A 22172-nucleotide genomic window follows, 5' to 3' on the forward strand; every position below is an offset into this window, starting at 1 on the left:
TGGTTACTTGACCAGGATATACTATCTATTCCTAAATGGGTAGCATTGGAACTACAATCTGTTCAGGGCTATACACTTGGCTCTATTTTAGGTTCCTCTCTCCCTTTTGATTCGAAACGCCTTAAGCAGGTGTCTAACCCGATAGTTAAATATGCTTTGCGTATTTGGTTTCAATTCAGAAAATTTTTTGATCTTAATCAATTCGGGTTAGCGATTCCTATTTTAGGTAACATATTTTTTCCTCCCTCTTTTACGGATCGCACTTTTCAAACTTGGAAGACTAAGGGTATTTTACGGTTTTTGGATTTATTTTTAGATGGTTCCCTTATGTCTTTTGAACAATTATCTAATAAATATAACTTATCAAGAATACATTTTTTTAGATATTTACAAGTTAGAAATTTCCTAAGTACTATACTTTCTTCCTTTCCAATGCTTCCTCCTACATATATTTTAGATTCGATAATTAACCTTAATCCATGTCAGAAAGGTGCATCGGCTATGATTTATAATATTATTATGAAACTTAGGAAAGCTCCATTTGATAAGATTAGGGTAGATTGGGAACAGGAATTGGGGCTTACCATTTCTGTGGATGATTGGGGGCAGATTTTACAATTAGTTAATACTTCCTCTATTTGTGCTAAACATTCCCTAATTCAATTTAAAGTTGTTCATAGAGCACATATGTCCAAAGATAAGTTAGCGCGTTTTTACTTGCATATTAATCCTTTTTGTGATAGATGTTCGGGGCAGATAGCCTCTTTAACTCATATGTTTTGGTCTTGCCCTACTTTGGAAACTTTTTGGAGAGACATTTTTAATATTATTTCTAAGGTATTAAATATAGATATCTCTCCTCACCCTATTACTGCTATCTTTGGATTACCTAAAATTTCTAGTAATCTTTCCCCTTCAGCCCGTAGAATGATTGCATTTCTTACTTTAATGGCGAAAAGATGTATTTTACAACATTGGAAAGAGCTTAATGCTCCAACTACCTTTTTTTGGTTCTCTCAGACGATAATATGTTTGAATCTGGAGAAAATTAGAAGTAACCTTTATGATTCTTCATTTAAATTTGAACAGACTTGGGGATCTTTTATTCGATATTTTCATTTAATGTAATGTATACCCTTCTTGTTTTTTTTCACTGTTTTTAATGGAGGTCGGGATTGAGGACGTGATTTTAAGTTTAACTCTGTTTGGTTTCAAGTTAGCCCATTGCTTTGCTTTTAGTTAGTTGCACGGTGGGTTTTTTTTTGGGTTTTTTTTTTCTTTTTTTCTATTGATATATATATAAAATTTAGTATACTATTATGTTATCTTGGTTTCTTATGTTTAAATTACATTGTTTGTAGTATTCTTTTTTGGTATTGATACCTTCTGTAATTTTATTATATTTTAACATTGTATTAATGTTTATATGGCTTACCTTTTTGTATACTTGTTCAATAAAAAGATTTAAAAAGAAAGATAGAATGATTACACATCTTAAGGATATCTGAGACACCTGAGTGACAGGGCAAAGCCTTGTTACATCTACAACTCTAGACTTCAAGTGGCTCATCAATCACAACAGTCTAAGTATTTCAGTAAGCTGTCTGTGTTAGTTTTTAGAACATTGAGGCACACCGTTCATTACTTGAGTGGATTAGGTATACCCAATGGTGTCAACATGATTGTTCTGATACGTCTAGAGTGCTAAGTGTAGTGGGTAGTACTTGTTGCTCTCACTTCCAGCTTCCACCTCTGGCTAGCAGTCTTGCAAAAAGGAGAACTGAATGTGTAAGTCTCCCCCTGTTAGTACATACTCTTTCCAACAGCAAGCCCCATGTAGTGCCTCCTTGTGGGCAACACATGGAAACTGAACTCCGTTAAGACTCAAGCTGAACTACAAAGGACGGGGATGAAGTCTGGTCCCTGCACATGCCCTGGTGCTCATGAACCAGATCTCCAGCTATGGGTAAATAAATCCACTGCTTTGTGGGCAGCCTTGGACAGAAAAAGGCTATGTGACTAAACCCAGACAGTAAGTGCAGAGTGGAGCCCCCAAGGCAGCTGGATGTCTCTGAATATCCTTCTGGTAGCTCCTGCAACCAAGCTGGTGCCAAACGTACTGCTACACAAGCTTTCCTTTGGCCTACACTGGTGAGGCCAAGAGGGGGCCTTGACAACTGGGCACCTCAGGATCTCCTTAACTTCCACCCAGGCTTGTGATGATAATCATCATCTCCCATTGTTCTTCAAGACTGACAGAAGCTAACCAACCATTAGGTACATAGAGGGCCTTAGTGGCAGGTTATCATATACTAAACAAGGACTTAGTTTCCCAATAATCACTGATCTGTGTACACTTAGAATCAACGTATAGCACTGGCCAATATTTGAGGTTAGAGTTCAATGTTTTCAAAGGTACTTCACTCACATTCTCTTTTAATTTATGTATACTGATGTGTATATCTTCTGGATACTTGCACTGGCATTTTAATTCATAAGAACATGAATTAGCAATTTGAAACTTAACATTTAAATTTGATCAAAATTCAGTCCTTTCCTTAAATCGTTGTCAGATTAAAATACTCAGCATGTTAAGAGTGCTGCTGCTTTATCCCAGGAGTGGACAAGGCACATCTGCATTGAAATAAATTTTTTTGTCACTGGTCAAATACTGGTCCTATTGTCCTACTACCATCTCAGAAACTTTAGTAGTCAAACCAATTTTCTAATCAATCTTAATTTCAACTGAATAGTAGGGAAGTGGGTTCAACAGCTTAGCAAAGCACGGATAAAGTAAAAAGGGAACAGAGAGTTACGGGTAGTTACAGAAGTCTCCAGGCTAAAGGATAAGAGAAAAAGTTCAGAAAGGGATAAGAATTTAAGTTCCAGCAACACAGATACAAAATTGAAAAGGGGGTGAAAACAGAATTGAAGGTATTTAGCAGCGAGTGGAAATAAAAGGGGCCTTTTCTGGTTGGTTGCCAGTGATTAATGGTGCACTGCAGGGGTCAGTGTTGGGTCTATGACTTTTCATGTTATATGTTAATGCTCTGGATAATGGAACTGATATCTTTGTGGCCAAGTCTACAGATTATACAAAGATAGGCTAAGGGGCAGTTAGCATTGAGAAAGCAGGGTAGTCTGCAGGAGGACTTGGACAGATTAGGAGATGGGGCAAAGTAGCAGCTGGAATACAGTTTTTGGGAAGTCATGCACTTTGATAGAAAGAATAAAAGGTGTAGACTATTTTCGAAATAGGGAATGAATTTAGAAATCGGAGTTGCAAAGGGACTTGCGAGCCCGAGTGCAGGATTCCCTAAAGATTAACTTGCAGGTTGAGTCAGTAGTAAGGAAGGCAAACGATGTTGGCATTCATTGCGAGAGGGTTAGAATATAAAAGCATGGATGTAATGCTGAGGCTTTATAATGCATTGTTCATACCACATTTGGAGTACTATGAGCAGTTTTGGGCCTTGGATCTACGAAAGGATGTGCTGATATTTGAGAGGGTTCAGAGGAGGTTCACAAGAATGATCCTGGGAATTAAAGGATTAATGTACGAGGTGTCTGATGGCTCTGGGGCTATACTCACTGGAATTTGGAAGAATGAGGGAAGATCTCGTTGTAGGTTACTGAATATTAAATTACCTTGACAGAATGGACGTGGAGAAGGTTTTTCCAATAGTGACAAAGTCCAGGACCAGAGGGGCAAAGTGACAGAATATAAGGATGTCACTTTAGAAAAGAGATGAGGACGAATTTTGATAGCCAAAGGGCTGTGAATTGGTGGAATTCATTGCCACAGATGGCTGGGGCAGCCAAACAAATGGATATAACTAGTGCAGTTTGATAGGTTCTTGATCTGTTGAGGCATCAAAGGTTGCAGGGAGAAGGCAGGAGAGGGGGCAAAAAGAGGGGCCACGATTCAATGGTGGAGCATATTTGATGGTTTAATTCTCATTCTGCCTAATGGTCATTAATAGCAGTTCATAACATGTTAAATGTCAACTGCTGAACTAATAGAGTGTTGAAAAATGCACGTTAAAATATTCAGCATCTTGCCAATGTTCACTTTCTTCAAAATGTTGAATTAAGTTGAATGTTATATTAACAAGTGATTTTCAGTGAGTCTTATAAGGTTTTGCGAATATGAGAAGTGATAATCAAATGCACTTCAAGTTTTCACTGTGCGCATTAGTTATTTGAAATTTGGCATCTTAACCCAATGATACAAGGCAAGTTTAATATTGGAGCTCATCAAATATCTCATAAAAATCTTATAAAACGGCAGAATCTAGGAATTTTTGTTTAATAAAGTAACAGCTTCATTGGGTGTTCTATCTTTTGGAAGTCACTAAATCATTAGTAAGAAAATACAAGGTGTATTTTTATTTTTCCAGGTTACTTAATTGAAACTAAGATCAAGGACATAGCAACCTACTGTCAGCGCATGTAAACACCTTCAATCATCAGCTACAACATCAGCAATGTCTTTTAAAAAGTGAAAACAAGGGGTAGTTTTCGCATCTGACACCCATTAGGTTATTCAATAGGATCAAGCCTGTCCTTTTATTTTAGCCCTGCTTTCTGACACTAATGCCATTTCCTTTAATATTTATTGATCCAAGTCTTGGATATACTTAGCAACTCAGCTTCCACAGTCCTCTTGGTTAAAGAATTCCAAAGATTCATTACTCTCTGGCTTGATTACACTGATAAGCATGCTGTACTTTTAATTAAGACCACCACTCAATGCTCTAACTCTAAAGAATACAGGTCCAATCTTTCCTCATCAGACAGTTCCTTCATTCAAGGAATTAACCTAGTTGACCATCACTGTACTCCTTCCATCATCAGAATATCCTTCCTTAGTAAGGGAGACAATACTGTAGGTGCAATCCTACCAGGGCTCCATCTATCTGCAAAAAGATTCTTTACATTTAGACCCAAATCTTAAAGGCCAATGGATTTTTGTTTACTTTCTTAACTGTGTTATCCCTATTCATTAAATTTTGGCAATTCCTGTATTAGGACTCCAAGATTCCTTTAATCAAAAATGTTATTCAATCTCTTATAATTTAAAAACTGCATTCTATTTTTTTAAAATGTAAACTGAAGTGCATGACCCATATTTTACCACATTTAGTTTCATTTGCCCTGCCCTTAGCCCATACACCTCAGAAGCCTTTATGCGTTCTCATCGACTTATAATGAATGGCACCCCCAAACCAATTGCAGGTAATGCACAATATCAACAATCAGTCTTAATTTTATTGTATTGACTTTACCTTAGAATTTTCTTCAAATTCTGTTGCTGGCACAGAGATCATAGTCTTTACCTCAGTGCTTAATTCAGTCACCACATTTGACTCCTGTGTTATAACAGGTTCTGGGCCACCAACAGTAGTGGCTGGAGGATCATCTTTTCCTTCTGTTTCAGGCTGCTGCACATCTTTGACCTTCCTGTTTTTCATTGATCGCTCCTTGCCAATGGGACCAGGTTTATGTTCTTTGTTCTCCATTAGATTCAACTCTGGAAGCTGCAAAAATGACAGTTGTTAATGGTTATCAAGTCATAAAAGATTAACCTGTTTCATTACAACAGGCACAATAACCAAAGTCAAGATTCTTTTATGTAACATTTTAAGTGCTAAATGGCTTTCCACCAGCAGGTGATAATACTTAAGGGTGAACAGAACAATTTGACTGTCTTGATTCCTCTAAGCCCAAGTGCACAATTGAATAATGGGGTAGCCGCGATATTTTAAAAATTATGTATACATACCATATTGTGCTGAAAAAATTAACTGGAAAATATGAATGTTCTAAAGTTTGCTGATGCACGATTTCACTTTGTGTGCATTTATTAAACTTTCCTCCACTAAATATCCATTTACATTTCTGAAAAAATCTTTGTATGGATTTATTCAGTAATGAAGTTGGGATGGAGTCAGTTTGTGTATGATATTCAGAATCTTGTTAAAATTTAGGATTGACAATTTCCTTAATTAAAGAGATTTAAGGATGAGGAAAAAAACAAGAATGTTGGAGGAGATAAATGTACTAGTCAAATTAGGTAAAGTAGATGGAAGGAAAAATTGGATCGAGAGAGAAACAAAATGGCACAGGTGGTAAAACCCGTAGGAAAGAGAATTCACCTTCAACTGTTCTTAATCTGGGCCTAATACCAGAACAGATGCCTGCTCTGAAATGTTGTTTCTGTTGGGAAGTAGCAATGCTGACTTCCTAGTTTAAGCATAAACTAACATGCAGATGCAGTAACAAATCAAACAAGTTGTAATTGTTGCTGCACTCCTATTTTAATGAAACAAATGGTAAAGCATACAAATGTTTTGATATTTGCAATGGTTTACAGCTTACAGGTCAACCCCACCTGATCACAAATTCTTGAACTATTTACTCAATACCAACAGTCTGAAATTAGCTTTGCACTCTTTCCCCAGTGAACTATAGTCAAAGTAGCTTACTTTCTGTGCTTTGATAGGGCCTGCACGAGACTGCTTCTGTCGCTGTTCCTTTGGCTCTGGCAACTTAAGTTCAGCAGCCTTTTCTGTTGTGCTTACATCACTTTCTGCTTCAACATCAGTGGTGGCGCTTGTGGCTGCTGAGGTGCAACTACTTTTAGTTACGACTATTTGACCTGCCTCAATACCAAGCTCAATTCCAGCCTCTGGACTAGAAACTGTTCCCTGCAAGAAAATGGAAAACATGCCTTATGCAATTATAGAAAACAAGGGCTTGTTAAGCAAATCCCAAAAAGCATTCTGAAATAAATTGATAATGTTAATGGAACATTGCAATTTATGGTGAGTGCCACCTCAATTAAATTAGAGTTCTACAAGTCCTTAAAGAGCAATTATTCAATTTCTTTTTGCAGTTAAACAACAGTACAAGTCAAATGCCTCCAAGAGGACCACAGCCTTATCTGTGGTTTGATGGCTTGCATACCTCAATGAGCCAGAGAACTATGCTGGCTGGAATTAGAGACGTATGCTTCGTCTCTTGGTAGGATCACCCACATCAAACAGATCAAAGGGCAGATGATAGACCAAGAATGGTCTCCAGTCCACCAGGTTCGGGATTTCAGCTCAGGGCTAACAACCCTGACAGGTAAAACAAAATTGTTACCGAAGCAGCAATGAAGAACCTTTCTACATCTGAGTGCGATGGTTTTCCTGAGTCTCCACCAGGGACTTGCATGACTGACAGTAGTGAAAACTGAGAGGAAGCTACAGACACGATGAAGGAAGGCCCAAATATGGAGGACCTTCACTGCTGCCCTAAATGATAGCAGCGTAGCAGGCAGACAAACATACACACTGTAGATAAGACCACATTTTATGAGTAATTAATGCAGAAAACCAGGTAATTGCAAAGGGTTCACAAACTTTTTATTGCGTGTCTGTGTGTGCAATACATATATACATAAATATAGATACTTTATTGATCCCAAATTAGTGTCACAGTAGCATTACAAGTGCAGATATACAAATACAACAAAGAATAAAAGATTAAGTTACCTTAAAAATAAGATGTGTAGATTGGGAACAGGAATTGGGGCTTACCATTTCTGTGGATGAGTGGGGGCAGATTTTACAATTAGTTAATACTTCCTCTATTTGTGCTAAACATTCCCTAATTCAATTTAAAGTGGTTCATAGAGCACATATGTCCAAAGATAAGTTAGCGCGTTTTTACTCGCATATTAATCCTTTCTGTGATAGATGTTCGGGGCAGATAGCCTCTTTAACTCATATGTTTTGGTCTTGCCCTACTTTGGAAACTTTTTGGAGAGATATTTTCAATATTATTTCTAAGGTATTAAATATAGATATCTCTCCTCACCCTATTACTGCTATCTTTGGACTACCTAAAATTTCTAGTAATCTTTCCCCTTCAGCCCGTAGAATGATTGCATTTCTTACTTTAATGGCGAAAAGATGTATTTTACAACATTGGAAAGAGCTTAATGCTCCAACTACCTTTTTTTGGTTTTCTCAGACGATTTTATGTTTGAATCTGGAGAAAATTAGAAGTAATCTTTATGATTCTTCATTTAAATTTGAACAGATTTGGGGACCTTTTATTCGATATTTTCATTTAATGTAATATTTACCCTTCTTGTTTTTTTTTTCACTGTTTTAATGGAGGTCGGGATTGAGGACGTGATTTTAAGTTTAACTCTGTTTGGTTTCAAGTTAGCCCATTGCTTTGCTTTGCTTTTAGTTAGTTGCACGGTGGGTTTTTTTTTTGGGGTTTTTTTTTCTTTTTTTTTCCATTGATATATATAAAATCTAGTATACTATTATGTTATCTTGCTTTCTTATGCTTAAATTACATTGTTTGTAGTATTTTCTTTTTGGTATTGTTATCTTTTGGAATTTTATTATACTTTAACATTGTATTAATGTTTATATGGCTTACCTTTTTTGTATACTTACTCAATAAAAAGATTTAAAAAGAAAAAGAAAGAAAAATAAGATGTACAATATTTACAAGTTCATACTGATAAGAATTACCATATTATACAGTAATGGATATACATTCACATTGTCCAGATATGATGTGATGGTAGTATTGCACAGGGTCTTTGTGATAGCAGGGTGTGGTAAACAGAGCTCTGGTAAAGAGAGGTTAATAACAGTCTAACAGGAGGGGGTCATCACTTCCCTGGAAAAGGTTGACTCATTATAGAGCCTAATGGCCAAGGGTAAAAATGACCTCAGGGAGTTCTCTGGAGCAGCACAGTTGTCTTAGTTTATTACTAAAAGTGCTCCTCTGTTCAGCCAAGGTGGCATGCCGAGGGTGAGAAATATTGTCCAGAACTGCCAGGATTTTCCATAAGGTCCTTTGTTCTACCACAACTTCCAGTGTGTCTAGTTTTGACTCTATAACAGAGCCCGCCTTTCTAGTCACTTTATCAAGCCTATTGACATCACCCACATTGATGTCATTGCCCCAACACACCACCGCATTTCTCCTTTGTCTTACTGATGTTGAGCTGCAGATGATTCAGTTTGCACTAATCGAGAAAGTCCTCCACCAGGGCCCTGTATTCATCCTCCTGTCCTCCCTTTATACACCCAACTATTGCTGAGTCATCAGAGAATTTCTGCAGAGAATATAACTCAGTGTTGTATCTAAAGTCAGAGCAAACAGGAAGGGAGCCAATACAGTCCTCTGTGAGGTCTCAGTGCTGCTTATAGCCTTGTCTGATCCCAGCTCAGAAGCCACACAAACTGTGGTCTGCCAGTCAAGTAGTCCATTATCCAAGATGAAATGGAAGTACAACTTGCACTGAACAGAGCTTTCCCCCTCCTCTGCAATGAGGGCTATATGGTATTAAAGGCACTAGAAAAATAAAAAACATAATCCTCAGAGTGCTGCCCTGCTTATCCAAATGGGAGTAGGCTCCGAAGTGCCCCTGGTAGGCAAACTGCAGGGGATTGAGGGCTGATCTGACCAAGAGCTGGAAGTGAGCCAGGATCAGCCTCTCTCGGCTCTTCATTATGGGTGAGGTCAGGGCCACTGGATGGTAGTCATTCAAGACTTTCAGTTGGGTACAGGGACCATACATGATGCTTCCCACTCAGTCAGGACCCTCCCCAGGTCGAGTTTGAAAATACACTGGAGAACTTCACACAGCTGCTCAGCACATTCTTTCAGGATCATGGGGTTCACAACATCCGGTCCAAAAGCTTTGCCATGTCTGAGTTTCCCCAGAACCCTTCTCACTTGCTCAGTAGTGAAGGTGAGTCCTTGACGTCTGGAGAGTTGGTGGAAGGTGGGGGCTGGGGGAGGTGAAGATGGGAACAATAGCAGTTGGTACGTGGAGGTGTGTATGGGAAAGGGGGGGCGGGGAGGCATTGGTGCTGAAAGAGCACTGGGTGCCTCGGCACCTGGGTTGGTGTGCTGGGGGGGGGGGTGTGAATAGGAGGGCAATTGTCCCCAAACCTATTGAAGAATTGGTTTAAGTCATTAGTTCATTCATGGATGCAATCCAAGACTGACTGAAGCAAATGATGTTCCTCACACCTCTCCTGTGTACTACTCTGCCCAAGCTTGTTCTCCAAATCTCTCCTGTATTCCTCTTTAGCCACCTTGATCTGCTCCTTTAGTTCCCTCTGCACGTTTCAATTCCTCCCCGTCTCCTGATCTAAAGGCTCTCTTTTTGTGGTTGCGAAGAGCCTTCAGATCACTGGTGACCCATGGTTTTGTTGTTAGAGAAGCAGCAAACAGTACTTGATGGTATTATAGTGTCCACACAGAAGTTGATGTACCCAGTGATGCAATCAGTAAGTCCACTAGTGTCCTCCCCATATGGTTCACAAAGCACATTCCAGTCAGTATAACCTCAATACATACATATATGTGTATACATACATATTCTGATTAGCTGCATCATGCTCTGATACAGCAATCCAAATGCACAGGGATACAAGCAGCTCCAGAGAGTAGTGGACTTGGTCCAATACATCATAGGCACACCCCACCCCAGCCCCCCACCTATCTATAGGAGATACTGCCTCAGGAAGGCGACATCCAAAGATATCCACCATTTCGCAGCTACCACTGTATAGGAGGTACAGAAACCTAAAATCCCTTGCTACCTGGTTCAAGAACAGCTACTTCTCTTCAACTACTCAGCTCTTTAAACAACTGGCACCACCCTAATCTCTGGTTTTGCAATGCTCTGAACAGTTTGTACCAGAAGTATTTTAGTTCTTTCCTGTAAAAATTGTGTACAAGTTAATTTGCTTCTCCTGTGAATGCTGCAAGCTTTCATGCACCCATATATGTACTTGTGAAAATGACAAACTCATCTTTTTGATCAGAAGCACAATTATTTCCCTCCAACTGCTCATTGAATTGAATGAACACTATAGGAGGACATTTTAGCTTGTAGGAGAACAGTATAATTTTAAAACAGCTAATGGTATCTCCAAAATCAGTTGGTTGATTGGCTGATTAGATATTTGCATTAACAAGGTATATCTAATAAAGTGGCCATGAGCGTACAAAGATGTGAATCATGGGTAACTATAACGAATCACTTATTGCAATTTGAAATAGCCATGCAGTTCTGCAGGAAAATAAAATCTGGCAATTTTACATTAGATTGAGTGCCTGTACTGCAATGTCAAGAGATCTCAATCAGACTCTGAGGATGTGTTGAAAATTTCTCTGGGATCGTGGCTTCAGGCAATTTGTCTGTTGAAAAGCATGGGCAACAACTCAAATGTTAAATTGTTAAGTAAGAGCACTGGAATATCAAGAGATAATTTCAATTTGGAAGCTAAACCCATTCTTGTTTAATAATATTTAAATTTTATCAACAGCAAGAGGAGCACTGCATGTGAAAGATTCTGAACAAATGAACTGTGGTTTGAGTCAATTAACGATAAGGTTCTGATGAATGGTTTTCTTGTACAAACCTCACCTAACAAAAATTCCCATCAAATTTCTACTTCTACTGGAGCAGAAAATGAGATGTTTCCTTTTCACCATACAAAGAGTTTGTAGCAGTAGTCTGCAGCTGGAAGATGCAATGTATGTGAACCTTGAGAAACAATTAACAAAAATCTTACTCAATACTCTGAATCGTTATGCTTACCTCAGGAGATGAGGAAGATCCAAAAGATGTTAAAGGCTTATTCCATGCACTGACAGATGGAGGCTGTGGAGGACTAATGGATGCCACTAGAAAATAAGAACAGATTACACTTTTTTTCTTTTTAATTCATACCTCTATCTCCATTGTCCTAAGGCACAGTTGTCCTTCCAGCAGTTGGAAATGCATCACAGACTTCATTAATGCAACTGGTTTTGTTCTTCAAATGCGGTTTTTCTAGATTCATGATGCTCAGTAGCATCTGCAGAAAAGCAAAACTCAGCCCCAACTGCAGCAAACTAAACTCAATTGATGTAACTTAATCCCAAATGTTGTAACCAGTGGGAAACTTGCAACTTATGACCTTGATCATATGTACAAAATAACTTAAACGCTTATCTTTGAATTTTAAATGTTGAGCCATGGTAGCATAGTGGTTACCGTGCCGCTATTACAGCTCGGGTCATTCTGGAGTTCAATTCTGGCACCATTCTGTACATCCTGCCCATGGAGTGCGTGGGTTCCCCCCGCAAGTGCTTTGGTTTCCTTCCACAGTCGAAAGAGGTAACAGGAAGGTTAACTGGTCATTACAAATGGTCCCGTGATTAGGTTAGGGTTAATTGCGGTTGTGGAATTGCCAGAAGGGCCTACTCCACGCTTCATTGCTAAATAAATAAATATTCATGAAATTAAACTGTATAGAATCTTTGAGACACGATGTGACAGATAACTAATCATATTGCAAATACAGTATATTCACCAGAACACGATACAAGGAACAGAAGTAGGCTGTTTAATGCCCTTGAGCTTGTTCCACCAACTCAGATCCAATTCCAATACATTCAAGACAGAAGTGTTTTCTAGCTTTATTACTGGATAGTCTGGCTCTAATTTTTATAAATGCTTCTAGACCAAGATTCAAAAAATGTTAATAAATATCTTTATAACCTTATACAGTGGTGCTAGAAAGTTTGTGAACCCTATAGTTTTCTTTTTTTCTGTTTAAATATGGCCTAAAATATGATCAGATTTGCACACAAGCCCTAAAACTACATAAAGAGAACCCAATAAATAACAAAAATGTTATACTTGTTCATTTATTTGAGAAAAAAATATCTAATATTGCATGTATGCATTGGAAAAAAAAGTATGTGAATCTCTGGGGTAATGCCTTCTACAAAAGTTATTTGGAGTCAAGTGTTCCAATCAATGAGATAAGATTGGAGGTGTGGATTTTAAGTGCTCTGTCCTATTAAAAAAGAGACACTCAAAGCCAGGTTACTGACAGAGCCTGCTCTTCTCAAGAAAGATCTGTTTATGTGCACCATGTCTCCATCAAAACAACTTTCAGAGTACCTTAGAAGAATTGTAGAGTTACATGAAGCTGGAAAAGGCTACAAAAGAATTCCTAAAGTCCTGGCTGTTCATCAGTCCACAGCAAGAGAAATTGTCTACAAATGGAGGAAACTCAGTACTGTTGCTACTCTCCCTAGAAGTGGGCATCCTGCAAAGATCACATCAAGAGCAACGCTGACGGAGGTGAAAAAGAGGGAAACAGCAAAAGATCAGCAGAAATCTCTAGAACTTGCTAAAGTCTCTGTTCATGGAAGGACACCACAGAGGAAACCATTGCTCTCCAAAAACAAAACCTCGCTGCATCTCTCAAGTTTGCAAAAGACCACCTGGAAGATCTACAACGCTCTGGGACCATGTTCTGTAGACAGGTGAGTCGAAAGTTGAACTTTTTGGCAGAAATATATATTGCTATGTTTGGAAGAAAAAGGACACTGTACACCAACACTAAAACCTCATCCCAAGCATGGTGGAAGGAACATCATGGTTTGGGCTGCTTTGTTGCCTCAGGGCCTGGGCAGCTTGCAAACGTTAAAGGTAACGAATTCAAAATTGTATCAGGAGAATGTCAGGGTAGCAGTTTGTCACCTGCTTAATAGAAGTTGGATAATGCAACATGACAATGATCCGAAAGACAAGAGAATGGTTTAAAAAGAAAATTCGTGACTTAGAATGGCCGAGTCAAAGTCCTAACCTTGATCCTATAGAAATGTGTTGAAGCAGTTTTCAAAGGAGGAATGGCCTAAAGTTCCTCCGAGCTGATATACAGGACTAATCAACAGTTACCGGAAACGTGTTGAAGTAATTGCTGTACAAGGGGGTCACACTAGTTACTGAAACCACGGGTTCACATACTTTTTCCAACAAATACATGTAATTATGGATAATTTTTCTAAATAAATGAACAAGTATAATCCTTTTTATGTTATTTATTTAATTGGGTTCTCTATCTAGTTTTAGGACTTGCGTGAAAATCTGATCACGTTTTAGGTCATATTTTTGTAGAGAGATAGAAAATTCCACAGGGTTCACAAACTTCCTAGCACCACAGTAATTTTAAAATTCTAGATGCTGAATCTCCTGTCTCTATGTGCCTCTTGAAGATGTACAAGCAGCTAAGGACAGCAGTTGATTCCAGATAAGAGGCAATAAAGTTATTATCGAATTATAAAATGACCTTAATACTCTAAAAATTGCAATAAAACTTCTTTAGCTTTTAAATTTCAGGCAATATAACCCAATTTATATAGCTTCATAATTTAATGTTTCATTATTAATCTCCACTGTACCTCAGCTCTCAGCATTATATCCCTTCTAACAGAGGGATGCTCCAAATTGCTCAGTGTCTCATATGGGGTCCAAACAGAAGCTAACTCCTTTTACATATAGAGGATTAGATTACTAAATATAGATATTCCATTAGCTTTTGAATTAAAATATGGACTGGCACAGTAAATATACATGCATGGATCAGAGTCTCCGAGCAAGAATAATGGTGGGCACCTTGTAATTGCATGCAGTGATCTATCTTTGGGAGCCAGCCTGTACTGATGAAGGGCAGCTGGTGCATTGGTAGGACCAATTCCGGGAATGAATTACACCAAGCTTATTAGTGACATGCTTTCTCTACTTGAGTTCACAAGGGAGCAATATACAGAACTGCAACAATTTCCTATACCTCACCCTTCCTTAAATCCTAGGTGCTGATTTTCCTGTCACTACGTTTCCTGAAGATGTACAGACAGCCAAGGACAACAGTTGGTTCCAGATAAGAGAACAAGGCAATAACATTATCAAGTATAAAATGTCTTTTAACATTTATAACTATTCTGTATGTTTTGTCTTTTATAAGCTTAATGTGCAATTTCAACAAAACCTTGCAAATCATTAATTTATAAATGCATTGAAAGCTAAGGCCCTGATATAGATCCCTTTAGACCCCAACTATATCCACATCCTGCCAATTTAAATCGTGTCCATTATCTCAATACAGTGTCTTGCCATTTGCCAATTTCCTCACAAGGTCAATAAATTGTTTTCAATTGAACAGCATTGTGTGAAGGTTTTATCAAATGTCTTCTGGAAATTTATAAAAATATTATGTATTTCCCTTCATAATGTTTCAATAATCTCTTCAAAATATTCAGTCAGAATCATCAAGCATTATCTTTACACAATCATACTGGTTCTCCCTGATCAAGTGAACATTGTGTTCTGTTCTGTCACGGTAATTATAGACGCAATTTCAAAAAAAAAAAAAATACCATGCTAACTAAGCCTGTAAATTATTGTTTTACCAATTACATTATTTCCTATTTAGCCAGACAAAAGCCAAATAAAAATCTGCAAGACAATGAAGCACCAACCAACTGTAGTTCAAATGCTTATCAATTCACTCCAAAATGCCTCCCCAACAGCCACATTTCTCCCTTGAAAATCAGTCAGGATAGACAAAGGAATGTAGGCCACCCTTCATCATTCCAGTCAACATGGCCTACTAAAAAAATTTAAAGTAAATTGACTCAAGAGTCAATCACAAGACAGCTTAAACACTTTTCTGGACACAGGATAAACAGGATCTGTCAGAACCAATAGTGGAACTATAAACCAACATTTCAAAAGCTCAGTGGTTAAATTTGAAATTAAACATTTAAGTGTGAATGATTCAACAAAGCCTTTGTAGAAACACAAATCCACTGGATTGAATACTGCTTGTGATTTTCAGTGGCATATGGCAAAATGGTGCCAGAAGAAACAAAATAATGAAATATATATTTTATAAACTTATACTAACATTTCGTGGTGATATCTGAAAGGACACCTGAAGAGCTAATCTGGTTGTCCCATAGCTCTGTGTCCAATGTGCTGTGTGTTTGTGTTGGGGCTGAAAGTGAACATTCGTTGTTATTTCCTGAAGTACTGCTTCCTCCTTGCACCTTTGATTGCTCCTGAACAGATACTGGTGTCTCAACTGAAGATGGACCTTGTGCTGAATCCTGAACTGGATCTGTCGTTGAAACCACAGCCTGTTGCTGAGGCTGAGCCTGTGGTTGAACTGAAGCTGGAGCCTGAGCCTGAGTTTGTTGGGCTGCCTGTTGTTGCTTTTTTGCAAATCGTGGAGGCAATTTAGAATTCTGGCCTCTTCCTTTCTCATTTGAATTCTTTTTGTTCCAGTTCTGAAATAAATAAATAAATTTTAAATACCATTCAATAAGAATATCGAAAATATGAACAAGCTATCATTTCAAACAATAAACTATCCACCATGATAAGAAAATCTAGCTAGCAGCTTGCTGGCTAAGTTTTTTCTCTGTTGTTTATGGTAAGGAGCTAGTTCTGCCCCCACAAGTGACAGAATTTATGCATACAAGACCTGACATAAGTCAGAGATTCACCATCAGGACAGCTTTAGCATTGGCACATCTGCTCAACACCTCGTTCTACAAGGACAGCTAGATGTGTACAAACGTAATGTTGCAAAATAACAAATTTGGTTAAAAAGTATAAGTAGTGTGGTCATGAATATTCACAGACAAAGTATTTAGAAAAGATAGTGAAGGTAAAAAGTGAGATCAGGAAAGAATGTGCAATTCGAAGAGTGAATGTCCTTGAAAGAATGAATCAGATTGTTGAGAAACAAAAAGGTTTGCTCACCCCGAGTTTATTCTACAAACCACTAAAAAGAGATAAAGGAGCAAAAGTAAAAGAAATTGAGATTACAAGAATGATAATATGATGAAACTGGCAGCCTAAATTTTCCAAATATTCAACACTTCTACAGATTGTTGGGTATGATATTATGGCCGTCACTGAATCGTGGTTGAAGCATGGTTGTAGTTGGAAGCTGAATGTCCAAGGTTACACATTGTATTGGAGGGTTAGGAAGATCAGCAGAGGAGTGGCATGGCTCTAATGGTAAAGAATGGCGTCAAATCAGTAGAAAGATGTGACATAGGATCGGAAGATGCTGAATCCTTGTGGGTTGAGTTCAGAAATTGCAAGTGTAAAAGGACCCTGATGGCAGCTGTATAAAGGCCTCCCAACAGTAGCTGGGATGTGGACCACAGAATACAACAGGAATTAAGAAAAGGCATGTCAAAAGGGCAAGGTTATGATAGTCATGGGAGATTTCAACATACAGGTTGATTGGGAAAATCCGGTTGGAAATCGATCCCAAGAGAAAGTTTGTTGAATGTCTACAAGATGGCTTTTTAGAGCAGTTTGCCATTGAGCCTACTAGAATATCAGCTATACTCAATTGGGTGTTATGTAATGAATCGGAGGTGATTAGGGAGCTTAAGGTAAAAGAACCCTTAGGAGACAGTGATCATGATATGATTGAGCTCAACTTGAAATTTGATAGGGAGAAAGTAAAATCTGATATAGCAGTATTTCAGTGGAGTAAAAGAAATTACAGTGATATGAAAGAGGAGTTGGCCAAAGTAAATTGGAAGGAGATGCTAGCAGGGATGACATCAGAGCAGCAATGGTATGAGTTTCTAAGAAAAAGAGGAAGGTGCAGGATAGATGTATTCCAAAAATAAAGGAATACTCAAATGGCAAAATAGTAGAACCGTGGCTGACAAGGAAAGTCAAAGCTAATGAAAAAGCAAGAGTGCATACAACAAAACAAAAATGAATAGGAAGACAGGATTGAGAAGCTTTTAAAACCCTACAGACAGCAACGAAAAGAATCATTAGAGGAAAATGATGAAATATGAAAGCAAGTTAGCAAACAATATCATAGTGGATACAGGACCACTAGAAAATGAGGCCAGAGCAACAATAACAGGGGACAAGGAGATGGCAGATGAACTGAGTATCTTGCATCAGTCTTCACTGTGGAAGACACTAGTAGTGTGTCAGACCTTGAAGGGTGTGAGGGAAGAGAAGTGATTACAGTTACAACTGCAAGGGAGAAGGTGCTTAAAAAGCTAAAAGACCGAAGGGCACATAAATCACCTGAGCTGGATGAATTCTGAAAGAGGTAGCCTTTGAGATTGTGGAGGCATTAATAATGTTCCTTCAAAAATAACTGCATGGTGCCGGGGGCTGCAAAATTGCAAATGTCACTCCACTCTTTAAGGGGGAAGGCAGCAGAAAGGAATTTATAGGTCAGTTAGCCTGTTGGAGATGTTGGAGTCAATTGTTGAGGATGAGGTTATGGAGTACTTGGTGACACAGGACGTGATAGGACAAAGTCAGCATGGTTTCCTTAAGGGAAAATTTCTTCAGCCAGCGGGTGGCAAATTTGTGGAATTTATTACCACAAACAGCTATAGAGGCCAGGTCGTTGGGTGTATTTAAGGAAGAGCTTGATAGGTTCTTGACTGAACACAGCATCAAAGGTTACGGGAAGAAGGTCAGGAAGTGGGGCTGAGGAGGGGAAAGAAGGATCAGCTATGACTAAATGGTGGAGCAGACTTGATGGGCCAAATGGCCTAATTCTGCTCCCATGTCTTATGGTCTTATATTAAATTATTGTTTTTCCAGGTAGAATAAGAATAGAGGTGGTCAAAGCTCAGTGCTGACTTTTAGGGCTTATTAAAATTTCAAATTTTGGTCAAACTAGGAGATGTGGCAAACATGAACAATAATCATTCACCTGTGGATGAACATAAGCAAACTACTGAAATGTATATTGAGAGCAACAAGACAAAGATGACTTGGATATGCTCAGCATCTTTTCACTAGATATGAATGCTAATTAATTCCATCACCTGTACAACTTGCTCCTCTTTTTTTCTACGTTCTTCATCCTGTAAACGTTTTTGTTGTTTCTTTGACACAACCTCAGTAAATCCATCATCAATAGTGTTACATTGGGAATCTTCAATTGTTGTCACTTCTGGATGATCATCAATGATCACCACACCTACAAAGACAAGATCAATCATTAACATTAACCATTTTGATTTGTATTTACAATAACAAACATTATTCTCCAAAATTTAGCAAAATGTTTTCGCTCATGAGCATTCATGGACAAGAACTTGTTATACTACTGACAAGAAAAATATGGTGAACAAATATACGTTTTACATTGGATCTGGAAACTAGATGTTGGTGAAAACTAGAAGTTCATCAACTACACCATGAAGTAATAATGTCACATGCAGGAAAAGTCAAGTAATGTGATGCCTGTCCTTCAATTCATCTGAATCCAGCCACTGAAACAGGTGCCCAAGGACAACCATCTCTAAGATGTTTCTTCCCTACAGAGAAATCGCTGGCCTTAAAGTGACCTCTTCAATGCTGGGACAAGTGAATATGAAAATTTAGCAGAGCTCAAACCACAAATCCGTAGTATAACATCTACACCCTGTCCTTGTTATATGCGTCTTCAGACAATGCAGATTCACAGTTATGCGAGGAACCTATTTCTACCAACTTCTCGTTATATGCGTCCAAAACTCAGTCATGCGAGCAGCACTGCTTTCCCGCCAATACAAGTCACATGCGCACGTCTCACAGTCTCACTGTTGGGACGAGAAGCACTGCTTTCCCACCAATACAGGTCACGTGCGCACGCCTCACAATCTCACTCCTGCCAGTCTCCCATTGATTTTGGCAACGTATGGATGTGCGATCTTGCACTCTTAAACTTCTGTGTTTTTACCCATGGTGCAGTGATTTTGTGCTTGAAATATTTAACTATGCCTCCTAAGCGTCCGATGTCAAGTCCTGGGCCACCACCAAGCGGCAGAGAACAGCTTTAACACTTGGGAAAAAAGTTGGAAATTATAAACAGGGCGGCGTCAGGTAAAGGTAACAGCTCTGGGACGCTGCCTTGTGCAGCTGCGGGCTATGATAGCTGAGTTAGGCATCACACCAAAGCAGGTGTTTAATGCAGACGAGACCGGGCTTTTTTGGAAGTGTATGCTGAAACGCACTTACATAAGGATAAAAAAACTGCATCAGGTTTCAAGGCAGCAAAGTATAGATCGACTTTGTTTATGTGTTCCAATGCCGAAGGAGACTGTTGTAAGATGAAGCCTCTCTTAGTTTACCATTCACTAAACCCCCGTGCTCTTAAGGGTTTGAATAAGAATATGCTTCCTGTCCACTGGGCAGCTAACAAGAAAGCATGGGTCACTGGTCAAATCTTTGAAGATTGGTTTGTTAATCATTTTGCTGTTGAGGCTGAACGCTACTGCTGGGAACAAAATCTTGCCTTTAAAGTTCTTCTGTTGTTCGACAATGTGCCAGCCCACCCTAAACATTTGGACAGCATTCATCCTAACATAACCGTGCGTTTCCTGCCGCCTAACACAACATCGCTGATTCAACCACTCGACCAAGGTGTGATATCCGCAATCAAGGCATTTTTTTTTACGGCAAACGATCTCTCAGATGCTGCAAGCAACAGACGATTTTGAAAATCCCGGTAGTTTACCAACGGAGAGGGAATGGTGAAAGTCCTTCAACATCAGACATGCCATCAACAACATTGATGAATCCTGGAAAGAGGTCAGGTCTTCCACTCTGAAGCAACTGGGCAGAATTTTTTAAGGCTGTGGAACACTTGGCACAAATGGCGATGGACATGGACCCAAGTTTAGAACGGAGTCAGCATTTCAGTCGTTCCCTGAAGTCAAGCCTTCTTCCCTACAAGCAAATTTATGCTGAAACACAAAATGCTGCCAAGCAAACAATCCTCACCACTTTCTTCAAACCGGTGTCATCTCCTGCTGCCGGCAGTACTGAGAGTTTTGTGAGTCTTCCTTCACCCCTTACTGTTCTTGATGATCCTAATGACACACAACCATCCACCTCATCCATGTAAAGTTGCCCGAAACCACCACAACCACTCATCTCCTGGAGCGAACACACTTGCCACTGTTGGTGATACTGTACATCCTAGTATGTTAACTTTCTATGATTTATTATGTTGAATATTACCTTAAATTGATGAACTATAATACGAATGTTGCCTTGTGGTACTGCTTTTGTGTCGTATTGGTATGAAAATGTGAATAAATTACAGATAAAACATCCTTAGGAAGCCCTTAAGAAAGCATCCCTATTTTCTCCATTTAAATAATTATTCACATTATGTGGTTTAACATTATGCGTCGACTTCGAGGAACGTATCCCCCCCATATAACAAGGACAGGGTGTAGTTCTAATTTTACTTTGAAAGCAAAATACTACAGATCCTGGAAAAACAATAAAAACAGGAATACTGGAACTAGTTTATAGGGCATCTATAAAAATTAGTATGTTAATAAATTCAATACAATAAATTCAGCAATTTCAGATAATCATCCATTCCAGCCTTGTACCTCACATTTCCAAGAGTTTCCCCAAGTTTTTATCTGGGACCATTACTACTTTGTTACTGATCACTCTTTTTGCACTTTTAAAAAACATTACCATTAAAAAACATTGCATATCTTTATTTAAAGGTATTAAAGATTTGCAAATGACTTGCAATTACCTCTAACAATTTCTAGCTCTGATGAGCAGTGAGCTGAAACATTAACTGCTTCTCTCTCCATGGACATCTCCTGATATAGTGTCTTACCATTTAGTTACTGCTTTTAATTGGTTTTCCATTTAATTACCAAAACAGGCAACCACTGCATTCCTAGAAAACAGCCTGTATCATGATTATCCATAACGTAAAGCCTGTCTTCTGTGCATAAGTCAAAGAAACGTCTTGGGAAAAAAAGTCTCCCTCCCAGCCCCCCACAAGTATAAGATTTTATTCTGCATTTCAAACCTTACAGCAGCGAGTTCTAAATTTTGCAAAGAAAAGTTACTGTTACTCTAACGGCCATAACATGGGTGTCACCTGCAAAGTCATTCTTGGAAGGAAATGAAAAACAACTTACAATACAAAACTGTCAAAGAAACATTTACAACAACAAAAAAAAATCATCCCCAAAACAAGTCAAAAACAGAGTCAAAACTGTGCACACAGAATTTATAGTACATTAGTAATGATGCAATACTCACTAGCATAGTTATTCAAGTCAAATTGCGACAATGCATCAGGCTTTTCCTTTGTTTTTTTAGCCGATTTTGACTCTTCTCTTTTCTTCCCAGTAGCTTCTTTAGTAGACTTCAGAGAAGTGCCTGTGTTGCCATTTTCTGCTGGATGGTGAGCCACGTTACTGCTGGTGGGATCAATACCAATCATTGCTGTTCTCTCTTCTAAAGGCCTATATCACACAAACCATAC

The 22172-nt window shown here is 38.6% G+C and overlaps 1 protein-coding gene across 10 annotated transcripts in view; it reads right to left on the reverse strand.

The window, feature by feature from the left end:
* prrc2c (proline-rich coiled-coil 2C) overlaps window positions 1-22172 on the reverse strand; it is a 104139-nt gene that overhangs the window by 20202 nt on the left and 61765 nt on the right. For 6 of the 10 annotated variants that reach the window (XM_063063792.1, XM_063063793.1, XM_063063797.1 and 3 more), the window contains exons 17-22: window positions 21947-22152; window positions 18706-18860; window positions 15780-16161; window positions 11636-11721; window positions 6489-6710; window positions 5289-5540 (exon numbers count right to left, since the gene is read on the reverse strand). In XM_063063792.1, the coding sequence (XP_062919862.1) occupies window positions 5289-5540; window positions 6489-6710; window positions 11636-11721; window positions 15780-16161; window positions 18706-18860; window positions 21947-22152 (1303 nt within the window). The remainder of the gene's footprint in view (window positions 1-5288; window positions 5541-6488; window positions 6711-11635; window positions 11722-15779; window positions 16162-18705; window positions 18861-21946; window positions 22153-22172) is intronic. The other 4 variants (XM_063063794.1, XM_063063799.1, XM_063063795.1 and 1 more) reach the window with 2 other exon arrangements.

The sequence above is a fragment of the Mobula hypostoma genome, chromosome 12 (genome assembly GCF_963921235.1).
Source record: "Mobula hypostoma chromosome 12, sMobHyp1.1, whole genome shotgun sequence".
Lineage (NCBI taxonomy): Eukaryota > Metazoa > Chordata > Chondrichthyes > Myliobatiformes > Myliobatidae > Mobula > Mobula hypostoma.